Genomic DNA, 15,474 nt, shown 5'->3' with positions numbered 1-15,474 from the left:
CAAAAACCTCTCATGTTCAGCTGTTTTCCACTTTTTCTTTGGTCATTTTAGCCTTTTTGCTGTGCTCAGTGTGAGGTCTCGCAGCAAGCTATCAAATACGGCGCATTTCTGGGCTTTTAAAAAAAACGCTATGCGTCTCCAGGTGTTTCATCGGATTTGAGGTGTTTCCTCCTTTGACAGTATCACAGTATCAGCTTAAAGCACTTGTTGCTGCTGAGTTTGCATCTTTTGCTGTGAAGTACAGCCAGACTTTTGACCGCTTCGCCTTGGACATTTTTAATCTGTAGCTCTGTTCTAACAGAACGTACGTACCTGGCCCCGCCTACTATCCTCGGAAACGTAAAATGATTGGCTAGAATCTAAAGTGTATCACAGCTCAGGAAAAAAATGCAGCGAAATAAAGCACCGAAATGTGCGCTGCTTTTCGCTTAGGTTACTACCGTTTATGACAGAACTGGTGCCATCATGGCACCGGATACCGGTACCCATCCCTACATGTGAGTCCATACCGTCCTGCATCTGTCTTTGTCCGACTCATCTACTCACACCTTACCAATCTGCAGATCATAATAGGAGAATGAAGGGAGTTTATAAACTGAAGTGTACATCAAATCTGCTGTAATGAAATCTTATCAATGTGTTCCCTGTGCTGTATTATTTGCATATAAATGACATAATATAATAACTCTCTCCGGCCTCTACCTGGGAGGAGTAAATATTTCTCTGTCTGCTTTGTCTCGTTGCTGTGACACGAGGAAACGAGATGCTAATTGAAGAGAGGCAACCATCTTTATGTGACGACTGACATTCAATTATGTTCGGGAGATCAGATTAGGTGGTGGCCCCAGAAATGTTTGAAAACAACATTTTGCAGAGCGGCCAAGGATGTAATTTGAATGGCTGTTTGAGGCCTGCGCTGAATGGTGCTGCTCTGAATGGAATCACTATGCTATGACCTGCGAGTAATTGGATGTCCACAGTGAAGTGTTGACAGAGAAGGGGAGGCAAGGCTGATGGGAAAAAACAGAGATAGACAGTAAGGCGGCGAGAAGAGAGAAAATAACACAAAATGAAAATAACCAAGAAAACAATGTGATGTACATGACAGCATAGGGAGAAGGGAGCGACGGGGTGGGGGGAGTGCAGGGGATCACAACAGTGGCGATGGAGAAAACGAATGCAGTTTCCCCTTAAAGTGGAACCTGCCAAAGTTTCAGGTTTCATTCATCCCAACACACCGGCATGTAGCCACTCCAGCCACAGAGCCAAATAAGCCATTAGACGGGATTCGCTTTCTTATCAGCCGAACGCTGTCAGGAAGCGTGTTGCCAAGGTCGCGCTAAACAAACACCGGGTCGCTTTACTTACAGCCGCCATTGCTTTCTGCACTGATCAGGGATAAGTGTGTGCATCCATTTACCTGTCACTTGAGATCTGCACTAGTTAAGCATAACAGAGTGAATAATGACATGTAAACACATTTACAGCACAGGTCCTAATCTCAGTGCTGACAGTGCCCAGCACATAAACCGTCACGTCAACAGAGACCAAATGAGTTCGTTACCAGGCCTCTGGAGTAGAGCTGCCACGATTAGTCGACTATCAAAATCGTCGACGACTGATTTAATAGTCGACGCGTCGTTTGAAGCTTTGTAAGATCACAAAAGACGCAGGAATAAGTAGCAGGATTTAAGAGTGTAATAACGGACTGAAACAGGAGATGGCAGCACTGCATGTACAAGGATGCCAGCTGCCGTTAAACCCCGAAGAAGAAGAAGCTGTGTCCCAGAATTCATAGCGCGGCCCAGCGCAGTTTCCAACAATGGCGGCAGCTAGTTAGTTTTAATATTACTCTTATTATTCTTTCTGGGTCACAAAATAAACGTTTAACATATTTTCATGGAGAATGTAGCTGTGTGAACCTCAAATATCTGCTCAGTTTATCAGGACACCACATATTTTCAAAAGCGCTCCGACGTTTTCGGAGACGTCTGTTACCCAGTAGCTCGCTACTCAGGTTAAACATGATATATGAGTCACTTAGATAACTTAAAAATGTTATTGTTTGGCTTTTTTCAGTATTTCATTTGTTCCTGAGTAAATCGGTTTGGCTGAGATTAAAGTTATAGTTTTTACACAGCTGAATAAACGTCAAGCAGACAGCTGATTATCAGAAGTGTGAGATGCTCGAGAATTTACTCCAGTGTCCTGTTATATTTTAGATAGCAAGGAGTTTATTAAACTTCACCGAAACAATCTGCAAATTTCATTAAAATTTAATAAACTATCATCTTGTCTTTATTTTTAGTTAGCACAGACCTTAAACACTTAAAGCTGTAAGCTAATGATAGTTATATAAGAGCAGATGCTGCTGGTGCAATAAGCTGTACGTTTTACGTCCAATGGATGATGATCTGATTAGTCGACTAATCGCAAAAATAATCGGTGACTAGTGGACTATCAAAATAATCGTTTGTGGCAGCCCTACTCTGGAGAACTTCAAGACATGTAGAGGAGGTCTTTTAGCCATTTAAATCAGCTGTGTTGGATCAAGGACACAAAACCTGCTGGCCATCGAGGCCTGGAGATCCCCACCCTACGTAGACTCGATGCTAATCAAATTTATTTTCCACTCTCATTTTCAGAGCAGTCAAAACAGTTTTCAAAAGTACTTTTAAAATGAAATTTACCTTAAAAATGGGAACTGTTAAGATGTGCCTTAATTTGGCTGATTCACCAAACATAACACATCAAGAAGCGAAGTTTCATTTATATCACTGCAAACATCACAATTCAGTGGCAATACACACACACACACAAGCAGACATCCTCTTCCCTCCATGTAATTCACCTTTGTAAGACATGAGAGGGGCGAAGGGGTCGGTCAACTCTATCGATTGGCTATCCTGAGCAGTGACAGCTCCCAGATTGGCCGGAGAGCATTAGGGAGTCAGAAAGTCACACTGCCATTAGCAGTCTGTCCTCTCCGGTTACAACCAGCCAGCACACGGACACTCCATGGACTAAAAGAGATCAGAATGACTGGTGTGTGTGCCCTGTAACAAATATATTCAAGCCAAAAACACTGGGAACCCTTCTCAGTTTTCTTATTTCATTACTTCTGAGAACGTCTCTGCCTGGTGTCTGTAAGAAGACGTCCCTAGAATAGAAAACCGTATACACACATCTCTACTTACACTGTTCAAATGCATTCAGCGTAACTCAGAACACAGTATAAATAAGACTAAACCAGAAATGCATCAATCGATTAGTTGGTTGCCACAAATATGATGGATGAGCAGCTGATCGGCCTCAGAGATATATCTCTCCAAAACTGTAACAAATACCAAACAGCTTATCTAGCATAACACATGCGCTAAAGTGAAATATACTGTCCATCCCTTCTCTTCTGCTTGTCTTTGTCAAGGTCGTGGGGCCGCTGGAGACTATCCCAGCTACCACAGGGTGAGAGGCGGGGTACGCCCTGGACAGGTCCCCAGTCTGTCACGGGGCTAACACACAGACAGACAACCATTCACACTCACATTCACACATATGGGTCATTTAGATTCATCAGTTAACCTAACGCCGTGAACTGCATGTCTTTGGACTGCGGGAGGAAGCCAGAGTACCCGGAGAGAACCCACGCAAACATGGGTGGTGCATGGGTACCACTCGGGTGGTCTCAGAATTTCGTGTCTGGCATTCACAGATGATGTGGTTCTGTCGGCTTCATCAGGCGGTGGCCTCTAGCTCACATTGGAGCAGCGCGAGTCTGAGAGTGAAGCAGCGGGAACAAAAATTGGCACCTCTAAGCCTGAGGCCATGGTCCTCAGCCGAAAAAGGGTGGCGTGCCCAGCCAGGATTGGGGGACGAGTTTCCACCCCAAGTGGAAGAGTATCTCAGGGGCTTGTTGACTGAGGGGAGAGGGGAGCGTGACATCGACAGACGGATTGGTGCTGCAACTGTAGTGATGCAGACGCTGTACTGGTGAAACGAGCTGAGTGTAAAAGCGAAGCTCTCAATTTAACGGCCAACCTATGTCCCTACGGTCATCTGTGGTCACAAGCTCTGGGTAGTGACTGAAAGGAGAACATCCGTTAGATGTTCTGGGAATCTGTCACTGTGGGAGGCCCCAGGGCAGACCCAGGACATGCTGGGGAGATTATAACTCTCAGCTCTCCTGGGAGAGGGAGGTCTGGGCTTCTCTGCCTTGGCCGCTGCCCCCCCAGCAGCCTAATGCTAAAGATGCCCCAGATGGATGGAAATGTATTGCAAATCATTTTCAGCGTGATTTTATTTGTTTTGAAAAGCTTTGTCCACTAACTAGAAGCATTTTATTTTATAAAATATCGAGTTTTATGATGAGCACATATTTATGACTTACAGCTCTAAAAGACAGAAAACTGGTAGGTAAGACTCTAGATCCAGTCCTTCACAGCAAAAAGAGCCAAATCAGTACACCTGATTAAAATTCAGATGTGAGTTTGAAGACAAAGGGAGATTTCAGTGCACCCCTTCCTGCCGTCCGCCACCTTTGCAGGTTTCTTTGCTTTTTTCTGATTCAAATTTCTGCTCCTTTAGTTCACAAGCCTTTAAAAATAATGTGCTGCAGTACAGCTGTGACAACGGGAGGCAGTGCATGAAAGCACAGCTGACTGATGAAACTATAGTTAGACTGATAAATGAGATGGTGAGATTATTTTTTTGTGCAGGATGAAGGATCAGCAGGAAGATGTGCGCAGCATGAAGCGCCACTATCTCACAAGGTGTTTTGTTCTCTCTGAACAGATAATTTATTAATTTAAGCTTATCTGAGCTATTCTTACCGACAAACACTCATAGATGTGCATGCTGAATCGCACAGAGGAAGAAAACACATCGACAGTCTCGTGCTCGCCTTCATGGAGACTAAGGAAGGTGGAACCCTGTATTGATTAGCATCCAGTGACGTGCAGTTTTGATGTGTACCGTACGAATAGTGCTTGAGTCTTGTAGTAACTGCACTCTGCACGGCCAGCAGGTGAAGAGGGACATATTTGCAATGCAGACTCATTAACAGTGATTTCCATGTAAATCCAGTGAAAAATACAAAAACTCTTTGATCTTTTCTAACTTAAGAAAATGGCCTCATCCCTGCAGCATTACCAGCCGTCAGAAATTACAGCCTGCCATTGATCCAACAACCTCGCGTGTCAGAATAATATTAGACGGCAAGGGGAGACATGTCTACAATAAAGTGAGGAGAAAAACAGAGAGTGCTGGAATAAATGTGCATATCAAGACAGGATTTTACGCCTCAGAGAAAGCACTAGAGGCAAAATCAAACTGATTTCAATGTGACAAAATTGATTTTCTCCGGATTGCTTTTTGCTTCCCTGGGGCAGGTGAGGTGTCTATCCAAATACACTTATAGCGCTACCTGAATTATGTCTGAGGAATTTGAAGAACATAGGGAATATTTTTGTTTCTCCTATCCATTTGGTGTTTTGCCTTTGTTGCAAAGCAGAATATTGCAGACATACAAAAGACATACTGTATTTAAAAACTATATTGGCAGATGGAGCTAAACTGCATCGAGCTGGCGTCAGAGTCATGACGACGTGCTAAAGTGGCTGCGTCTAAATTTCGTCAGACCTCGATATGGACAGTTTTAAGGTACCCTTTCTGCTCTTCCATCTGCCCTCTTTTCAATCATATATGTTGTTTTAGGCTTTTCATGTGACTATTAATACCACAAAGAGCTCTCACATACATATATTTGTCATGATTTGTTTATTATAGAAATAAACTTGTTTCACTTCTTTTTCTTTGAGCCCATTTAAACGTTTTCGAGGACTCTGACGATCCTGCACGGCAGCATAAAACTGACTCATTGCTTCAAACATCAGAACACTTGAATGCTATGCTCTCTTTTACACGACTTCTTAGAATCCTTCCCTCCGAGTCCAAGTTCTTTAACATTTGTTGATCAAAATAAGTGCAAATCAAGTGCATTACATGATCTTTTCAAAAACCTATAACCTATCATGCACATGGAGAAATGCAGTATTAATGACCACCAAGGCGTTAAAGCTTAAAGCTGAAATAATTGTATTTCCAACTGGACTTCAGCTTTACATATGGACGCGAGTTAGTTTGAGTTGCGTTACTGGTTATTTTACAGTACATGCTACGAAATTCAGGAGTTTAAAAATGAAGAGAAAAGGTGAAAAATTCTGCCTTCTTCAAAGGCATTCAGCTGCTTTTTTGAACATTAGCCTGTTAGTGGTGTAATAAATCTTGGCTGCAGACATTAGAGAAGCAGTGTTATTGTTGCTGTTTTTTCTACACTCTACTGGAGCATTATCTTTTGAAATATCCTGGAAGTCTCACTTTCATCCTCCTATTACACCAGGAAAAACCACCAGCTGTGTATCTCTTGGATGATTTCTTATTCACCTCACAAAAGCAGCAACACTGCACACTGCATCGATTACATCTCATTTCATCCTCCTTTTAATTAATTAGGCTTCTATTAAACGGTCTACTGTAGCTCAGGGATTGGCTCATCAGGGCAGTTAGTCACCACGGCTCCAACAGTTCCGGATGGGAGGTTTTTAGCTTTCGGGATGTTGGACACCACCAGAGTCGACGGATGAGTGTGTATCACCTCAATTAAACTATTCGCTAAGTGTCTGACAACAGCTAATATTCCTCTTCCACCAGCGGAGCCAATCGATGTTCTGGCATTCGTCACCCTGCTGGAAAAGCAATCATCCCGTTGTGTCGCTCTGGTTTTACGGGGAAATGGAAAGGCGCTCGTCTAGCTACTGCGCCTGCTAGCTGGAACGCGCCGGTGCTCCCTCACACAAAGGCACACACAAACAATGAAGCGGCTTACATGACACACAGACACCGACTACGTGGTTTCTTGAGTCTGCCGGCAGCACAGGCGACACGTTGGGAATGAATGGATGCTTCGTTTCAGAAACTCCAGTGACACGTTTAAGCCTCGTAACAACTTCCTGACCACCAACACCACACCGCTGAGTACCGCTCAGTGCAGAGGCCCACACCACAAACACAGGAACAGATTTGCCGAGTTAACCCACCTCTCTGTCAAGTAACGTGGGAGCTATAACTGTGACGATGTCTCCTCTTTCTGCATCAATGTAGAACATGTTCGGGGAAGGTTTGTCTGGAGACTGTTTGACGATGTTGTAGCGCAGAACGGCGTTGTCTGTATTCGGGTCGTCCGCGTCAAACGCCGTCATTGTCATCACTGTGGTTCCTGGGGACGAGATTAAAGGACCAGGCTGAGTCAGAACTGAACATTTGTCTTTACTCACTAAGAAATGAGCAAATAAGAACAACAAGAGAAACACATTTGATTCAAATACCCTGAAATCAGTCTCAGGTAAACATTTGGCAATATGTTAAACTACAGGAGTCACAGGAACTCTACTAAATTTTTATTTTTGTTTTTACAATTCTTCTTTTTCCAACTGTGAAATGTATTTGTCATGTAGGCAAGTTCTTATTTTGACTGGTTAAAGCCGCCAGATAAGGATGCAGGATCCAGAAACCTGCAAGAAACACTGACGGAAGGTTAACAGACACTAAACTAAGGAACGAATGGACTTTACCGTCACACGGGGAACAGACGGAGCTGGGAGGAAACACTATCAATGCAGTTACATGGGAGGAAGTAAAAGTGAATACAAATCACAGAAGACAATTAAATAGCAAAGTAAAAAAAAGTAAACTTAAAACAACAAAAGGAAAACTCGGACATAAAAAGCAAACACTGATCATATTAAGGAAATAAATACATGAAAATAAACAGAAAAGATTTAAGTCAGCAGAATTTTAAAATCCAAACACTCAAAACTCAAAGACCGTGACAGTATTCTGGGATGTTGTTGTGCTAGTAAAACTGAATGTAACTCACCTAATCTACAATTAACATAACATCACCTACATGATGTCTGTTATCAGCTGAATTCGATATTTTATATTGTTAGGAATCCCAAAATGATATTAATCATGGGAGTAGATGGTTGAAAAGCAATATTTCAAGCTGCTCCTGCCGTGACAGCTGCTTAAAAAGTTACCCTTTGCTATTAATGTGTTTTCTTCCTCGTGTCAGCTCTAACAGCAGGGTGTACTTTATTTGGTAATGGGAAGAAAAATGGAAATCCTGCCCTCCACAGCTGAGCTAAAATAGGAGGCAATCCTCGACACACCCTCAGCCCTCAATCTCTGTCTCCTTTCGGTGATGAGATACACTCGCACCAATTCAGAGGGACACGCGCTCCATCCACACATGTGCGCGAGCAGCAGCAGAGATTTATGCATCCATGCATGCACACAAACTCAATCAAATATAGAGCGTACACGGTTGTGTGTCTGAACGGAGTTTTCCATTTCTCCAGTGCAGGCAGACGTGTCTATTAACTCCACTCAATCCAGTCCTCTGTGTTGTTGTTGTCCTTGGTATGATTTCAACACCACCTTGTTTCTTTTTATTTTTTGTGACGTGAAAGTATTCATTTAAATAATGGGATTGTAACATTTAGCAATATTACACTATAATAATTCTTAGTGACTCAAACAGTCTGGAGGATGACGTGATTATGTTTTCGGAGGTAAATGAAAACAGAAATTTATGAAGCTTTCTTTTTTGATATTGACAAACTCAGCTTTTGTGTGTTTCTTGGCAATAAATCCCTTCTGATTCTTATTTGACCCACAGATTTAATAAAACATTCCCATAAGTGCTAAATAACAGCATCGCGCTGCACGGCTCATGAGCATCGATCTCGTTTCATGCCTCTTCTTAATACCCGACACTACTTTGCCACACTGCATTAGCCAAACTACTCAAATAAGACACAAAAGAGCTAATGGAAAATATGCAAAGTCTACACTAAGTAAAAGTGGCTCAGGAGCAAATGTCTTTAGTCCAGTTGAAGGTAATGAAGGGCAAAGAGGTGTGACTTTTATCCATCTGGCATTTGCACTTCAAGGTGAACCTGCTAATGGTTAAGTAAACCGCTAATCCTCCCTCTGCAGTATAATTACACCGTCCCATCTCCCTCATTACCTGCACTCTGTTCCACTTCACCGTTTAGAATGAGCGCACACAAACACACATGATGGCCAATGTGAGCATGCACGGTTTTGCACACAGCCACACCAACCGGAAGCGAATTAGAGCGTTGTAAACGTCGACTAAATTGGTTATCTTGAGCAGATATCGGTGAATTATGTTCTCATTCTCCTGAAGGTCTCTTGAACGCAGCACAGTCGTACTCCGTGTTTTATGTGATGTCAGAGGCAAGCTGACCTTCTCAGTGATTACTGTCTTCATCAGATACCATAATTCCTCTCACAAATGAGCATCATGTAACCAGTACGCATTCATCAGTGCAGGATGCAACACAGCCATTAGCATCAATCAGCTGGTGATAAACATCTAGTATTCTGTAATAGGACAATGGGACTATGCTTACCTCTAACACTGATGCCTGTTAAATCATACGATACCATGTGGGCAGCGTCTGTGAAGAGTCATTGGCCTCTCTTATCAGCTTTATCCTCTAGCAGGAGCCGAGCTCAATCAATCCTAACTGCATTGGATAGCTACATGGATGTGACTGCACAGGACTGCCATTACTGCTATCACTTGAACCCATCTGCTTTGCTGCGGATGACAGCAGCTCAGACTGCATGTAGAAAGAAATCATAGAATTAAGATGGAGACTGCAGAGTGAGCGTAAACACTGTGTAATGCATTTCTATCAAGTTTCAGAATGATGATTGGCCCAGTCCACAAAAACAGAGAAGAAGAAGCAGCGGGGCTTTGAGGTAAAAGATTAACAATACACACACGAAACGAAGCGAAACCAGATACACATGTTGTGGATTGATTTCATCACACGGGCTCGTGAGACAATGTGCCGTTGCGTACAGCTAGCTGCTATATCTTTCTCAAACACCAAGGGAAATCAGCGGGGGCCGCCAGATCTGTGCTCGCCACCAGGGAACTGACAGAGTCAAGAGTCAAGATGAAGCAAGAGAACATAGACGAGACGAGACAGGAGAATAAATGTGATTTTAGTACGAGTGTGAGCTGTGTATTACACTGCAATCGCATGAACACAAGCGATAGGAATTATTATTTTTTAGTTATTTAATATGTCCGGTGGAGATTCGAGAACCAGAAAATGGATTAAGATTAATCACAGTCAAGTGACTGAAAAAGACCAAGAGCTGACCCTTTCTATTCTCAGGCCTGAATGAGATCAAAGAGTTCAAAGATAAATTGTGTTATCCAAAATCAATTTAATGGTGCAAAGAATTAGAGCCACATATTCAGACGGAGAACGCGGTGAAGAGATGGCAGCACAGATAAGAGTGCACGAGAGTACAAAGCACGACTTCGATTTTAAAGCTGGATGTGAAAACTTTATCCACTCTGTGATGGATGCTTGTTAGAAATACTTCATAGGCACCGTCACATTATTGAAATCAGTTATATTCTTAGATAACTTCTTAATTTGAAAAAATAAAAAGATTTTTAGTAAATTTAGCAAATTAAAAGTGTTTACTGTGGTTCATTTGTCGTCTTTAAATGCCACCATGATGGTAACGATGCTGAAGGCGTAATATTAACGTCATTCGCAGTGGTCACAGTTGTTTTGTGGGTCACATGATGAATCTGACCGACTGCGCGATTATTAACAAGCTGAAACGAACAGAAAACTCTTTAATCTTGTGCATCTTCTTCTTTCCTGCTTCATTTTAAAGCCCACACCTTCCTCTTGTCATCCTCTCCCTGCCCTCACCTCTGCAGGTCCCAGCGCTCTTCATGCCAGCCCCGCCTACTCACTTGTCAAACAAATATATACACACACACTTTTGCTGTACTCCTCATTATTTACTTGTCTCTGTTCCCCTTGTGTGTTCATAACATTCTAGCTTTTTATTGTCTTGTTATTTTGTTTTACTGTGTTTTTCTGCACTGGACTGAGCTTCTGCATTTGAGCTTTTGAACTGTCAGTGTGGACCCTCCTCTTTTTTTAACATTACTTTAACTCACATTTGTATCCACAGTCCTGTGAACAGCACTGTAGATACACTTGTGAGTATTTGCCTCCATCCTGATCTCTTAGTTGTTTTGCATATTTGTCATACTTGCTTTATTTTGTGGCATTCAGAGGTGTCCTGCTGCATGATGCAGCAGACAGCGTGATGGCTGGATACTGTCCTTCAGGTCTCCTGCAGACCTGGCCCGTCACACTACCATCACCCTGTTGGATTCTAATCAGAGCATTATCATTCCCAACGCATAACATATGACGATTTGTCACATTCGTCATGTTACGCGTTGGGTCGAGAACGTGTTGCTTCTAAAATGATGGGTGTTTGGTTTTTTTTAATGAAATTCTCTCTTAGTTTTGAGTCAGATGTAACGGGACTGAAGCCTTCCAAAAAGTTAAACTTCATCGGTGCACAGAACTAAATAATTTCCCCCAGGGATCAATAAAGTATTCTGATTCTGAATTCCCACTCAGCAGTGGTTTTCACCTTGGAACTCTCCCACAGATGTCATTTTTCCACTAGTGTCTCTGGTGTTGTTGATCATGAACACTGACCTTGGCTGAGCTATGTGAGGCCTTTGGTGCTTGTTGTGGATGAGTCGTTGCTGCGCTCTTGGAGTGTTTGTGGTCGGCCACACACTCCTGGGAACAGTCCTCGCTGTCTTCTCTATTTCTGGACAACAGCTCTCACTGCTGTTTGCTAAAGCCTGCTTTAGTTTCACAGTTTAGTTTAACTAAGTCAAAATGTCTGTGAGAGCAAAACGTCACTTTGGATGTACATTTGGTTCCAGGAGAAGAAGGCTTACAGTGTTCTGTTCTTATTTCTATTTTAAGTCAATAGTTTTGAAAGAGGTTCAAGCACACTGGTGAAACCGGTGGCAGCAGATCTGTCTGCTTGAACTCTTCAGGAATCTTCTTCACTATATCTACATATCGACCTTATTTGCTCTTCATGGTGTCATTTTTAAACCTGCCATTTGAATGAGATGAATGCAAATATCTTATTTTTGTCAGTTCACAACACGCTTACAAAGCATGTGGTGCAATAATCTGACTTATATTCAATACAATAACCATATTAGTGAGTGAAGACTTTGCTGTTGATGAAGATCGTATAATAAGTAATAAGGTGTAAAACTGATTATTGATTCGTGTTTGTGTTTCTTGTGAAAAAGTGTGTGCAACAGGCCTCCAGTGCACACGTTTTATTTTGTTTATGCTATTTGTATATGTACAGCACTTTGTGAACCCTGGTTTTCTGTTAAAGTGCTTCATAAATAAAGCTGCTATGGTACAATACTGTTGTGTTTCCTGCTGTTCTTCTTTAAACACACATTTGTTATATTTTGCTCTCTCATTAAGCTGATTTGTACAGCACGCTCTTATAAAGCACCATTAGCGCTGCACCACCTCCTTCCCAGCTCATTTATTCCACTGGACTTCACCTGCTTACTTACTGGCCTGGTTGCCTACGTGGCACACTGCCATCTGTCTTCACTGCAGTTGTTGTAGCCTCCTGCCAGAGATGGACACTTGCTAAACATATTTCTCACGTGCCATATCTACCACACAGATAACTGTCATGTTTGCTGTGTGCGGCTGGCAGAAAAGGAGCCTGAATGCAGACTCACGGAGGCAGAGAAACTCAAAAAACTCAGCTTGATTGCTGGAAGCTGGAATACAAAACTAAGCTGGAAATATACATTAAATGAAACGGCTAGACAAGCAGGTAAGACACGCAACGAGGGATGAGGGAGAAAACAAAAGGCTTAAATACACAAGGAAACACATGGGACACAGCTGGAGCTACTCTGAGACGACGTACCTTCAAAGTAAGAGAAGCAAACAGAACATGGCGTACACAGACAGGAGACTACCAAAGTAAAACAGGAAGTAACAGGAACACACACACAGACATCACTGGGGAAAATAGGCAACTAGACAAACATGAAGACAACGCAGGAAACACACAGGGCCAACTAAACACCAGGAATACTACGTATAGTTAAGGGAGCTAAAAATACCAAAACTAAATAATAGAAACACTAAATCAAAGAATATAGATGATCAAATCAGACCCAGGAACCCTAACAATAACAAACTGATGCAAAAACAGCTCCTTAATCATCCTAATTTAGCTTTTTGCTTCACTAAAGCATGAAGGAGGGAACAAGACCTCGTTTTTTAAGGTGGTCTTCAGCATTTTCATTATTGATTTATTTTTGAGATCGGGTTCGTTTTCACTCGTTTTCAGTCCGTGTATCTGCGCACTGTCAGAGTAATGTTTGTTTGTCACTTAACACTGACCTGTTATGACAGTCCTGGGTTTTCGACCCAGCACGTTGTGTTTCTTGGACTCCTCGGTGCTATCGATCATTAATTCTTCAGTCTGAGTCGTAGTTGTTGAGTTTTCAGCTCGGTGCTTCTGTTCCACTCACTGCTGTGTTAACAGTATTTTTCTTTGCAGCTTACCCTGCCCTCCCCTGTGTCTGCAGGCACTCCACGGCCCTCTTTCATAGGAGCTGTATTTCAGCCAGTGCTGTTGTGGATCTTGTCAAAATTGATGGAATTATAAATGCAGAATCGTCACATTTTAAAACACTATGCAACACCATGTGGAAAATATCTGATTGACAAGGAGTTTGTTCTTCATCATGTCAGTGATCTTCACAGAGTGTTAAAAAATCAAGAAGATCATAACAAATACTGACTTTGGAGCTCGTTACAAACTCGATTTTGCATAAATCACCGCAGCGATTTCCCATTTTCTGTAAAGTTATAAATGACCTTTTAAATTTTGTGTGTTCTCGCTTTAATCTTCATGAACACCCCAGAAAAGAAAATAGTTGCTTTAAAATCATTAATGAAAAGTCAAAAATGAAATCTAATGCCATCGAGTCAGTAAAAGGTTTCTGTGGTTCAAACTACTTTTCCTCTGCCAACCAATTCCTGGTTTTCAAATCCCGACCTCCCCGTGTGGGAAGCAATTTAAACTTGTTTACGGCTCTGAGTGTACAGGACAACGTTTCCCACTGTGTGGAGATCTATTTGAAACTTGATTTCAGTTTTAATATTTTTCCTCATTTGCGACATAAATGTTGATAGGAATCAATATTTATAGCTGGGAAATGAAGCGACTGTTGTTTTCCAAAAGTTTGACAATTCAGTTGGTCAAAAACTTCTCAAAGTAAATGAATTCTGGAGCAATAAGAGCAGCAGCTGAAGCCGGAGATGTGCAAAGCTGTTGTGGAGCTGTGCTGCACGTAAACTAAATATGAGATAATGAGCCCCAAGCTGACAGCCGAGTAAATGGAGTGAAATACAGTCCAGCTGCCCTCTCCTGCCTCTTTTACAATGCAATTTCTCCATCCCATCTTTTCAGCCAGTATCGGCTCAGACTACAACTGGATCACTGGTTAAAGCCAAATTATAAACAATTCATTGGGGATACGAGTGGTGAGAAAAGAAGAACAAAGCACAAATATTCTGCATCATCTGGAAAGGACCATAGAATGTGTTTTCCAGTTACGTACAGTTTAGATCAGCGGTCTCCAACCTTTTTTGCGCCACGGACCGGTTTACGCCCGAATATATTTTCACGGACCGGCCTGTAAGGTGTCGCGGATAAATACAACAAAATAAAACCAGTACCGGTACCGAAAAAAAGAAGATTTATTCATAACACACATGAAAAGACCCAGGAAAACCGAGTAAACGATAAAAAGGATAACAAAATAACGCTGGAAACCGATAAAAACCCTGAAAACCAGACATTTCACACCTGAGCCTCAACTCTCGCGGCCCGGTACCAAACGACTCACGGACTGGTACCGGTCCGAGGCCCGGGGGTTGGGGACCGCTGGGTTAGAGTGATTGACAGGCAGGCCGGGGCATTTATTCACCCCTCCCAGTCATACCGGGGGGACACAGACGCTAATAGGACTGAATAACTCTAAACTAATGAACAGAATATCCGTCCAAACAAGCTCAGTCTGCACAATGACAATCAACGCTTGGTAATGATATCTAATCTTAACTCAATAATTGAAAAAGTAAATGAAGTGTATGAAATTATTTACAAAGAAATACAAATGACTGAGAGAAACTTGGCATTAAGCTGCAATAGTGTCACTTATAAAACCCACTTATCATCAGTTTTTAATTTAAGTATTACATAATGTAGAAACAGTTATTAATAAACTATTTGTTTTCATGACAGAGAAATCATTTTACTTGTTTATAACGTTTTCTGGTAAACTTAGATGCCTCCCAGCATGTTCCCATAAATCAGCACCATTCATGGTCTCAGCATATAGACTGTTATTAGAAAATGGGACAGAGCGTAGCTACGGCCAGGAGATGCTCTGTCTGCATCACTTCTTTAATC

The 15,474-nt window shown here is 42.1% G+C and overlaps 1 protein-coding gene across 1 annotated transcript in view; it reads right to left on the bottom strand.

Annotated features, from left to right (window-relative positions):
• The window catches only part of cdh13 (cadherin 13, H-cadherin (heart)), a 295,213-nt gene that overhangs the window by 105,259 nt on the left and 174,480 nt on the right, over positions 1-15,474 (bottom strand). Inside the window, exon 8 of the mRNA XM_085358926.1 lies at positions 7,095-7,273. Coding sequence (XP_085215052.1) covers positions 7,095-7,273 — 179 coding nt within the window. The remainder of the gene's footprint in view (positions 1-7,094; positions 7,274-15,474) is intronic.

This window comes from Diplotaxodon limnothrissa, linkage group LG7 (assembly GCF_057381915.1).
Source record: "Diplotaxodon limnothrissa isolate DT_005_m linkage group LG7, D_limnothrissa_male_GT1.1, whole genome shotgun sequence".
NCBI lineage: Eukaryota > Metazoa > Chordata > Actinopteri > Cichliformes > Cichlidae > Diplotaxodon > Diplotaxodon limnothrissa.
This window is presented reverse-complemented; position numbering and strand designations above follow the sequence as displayed.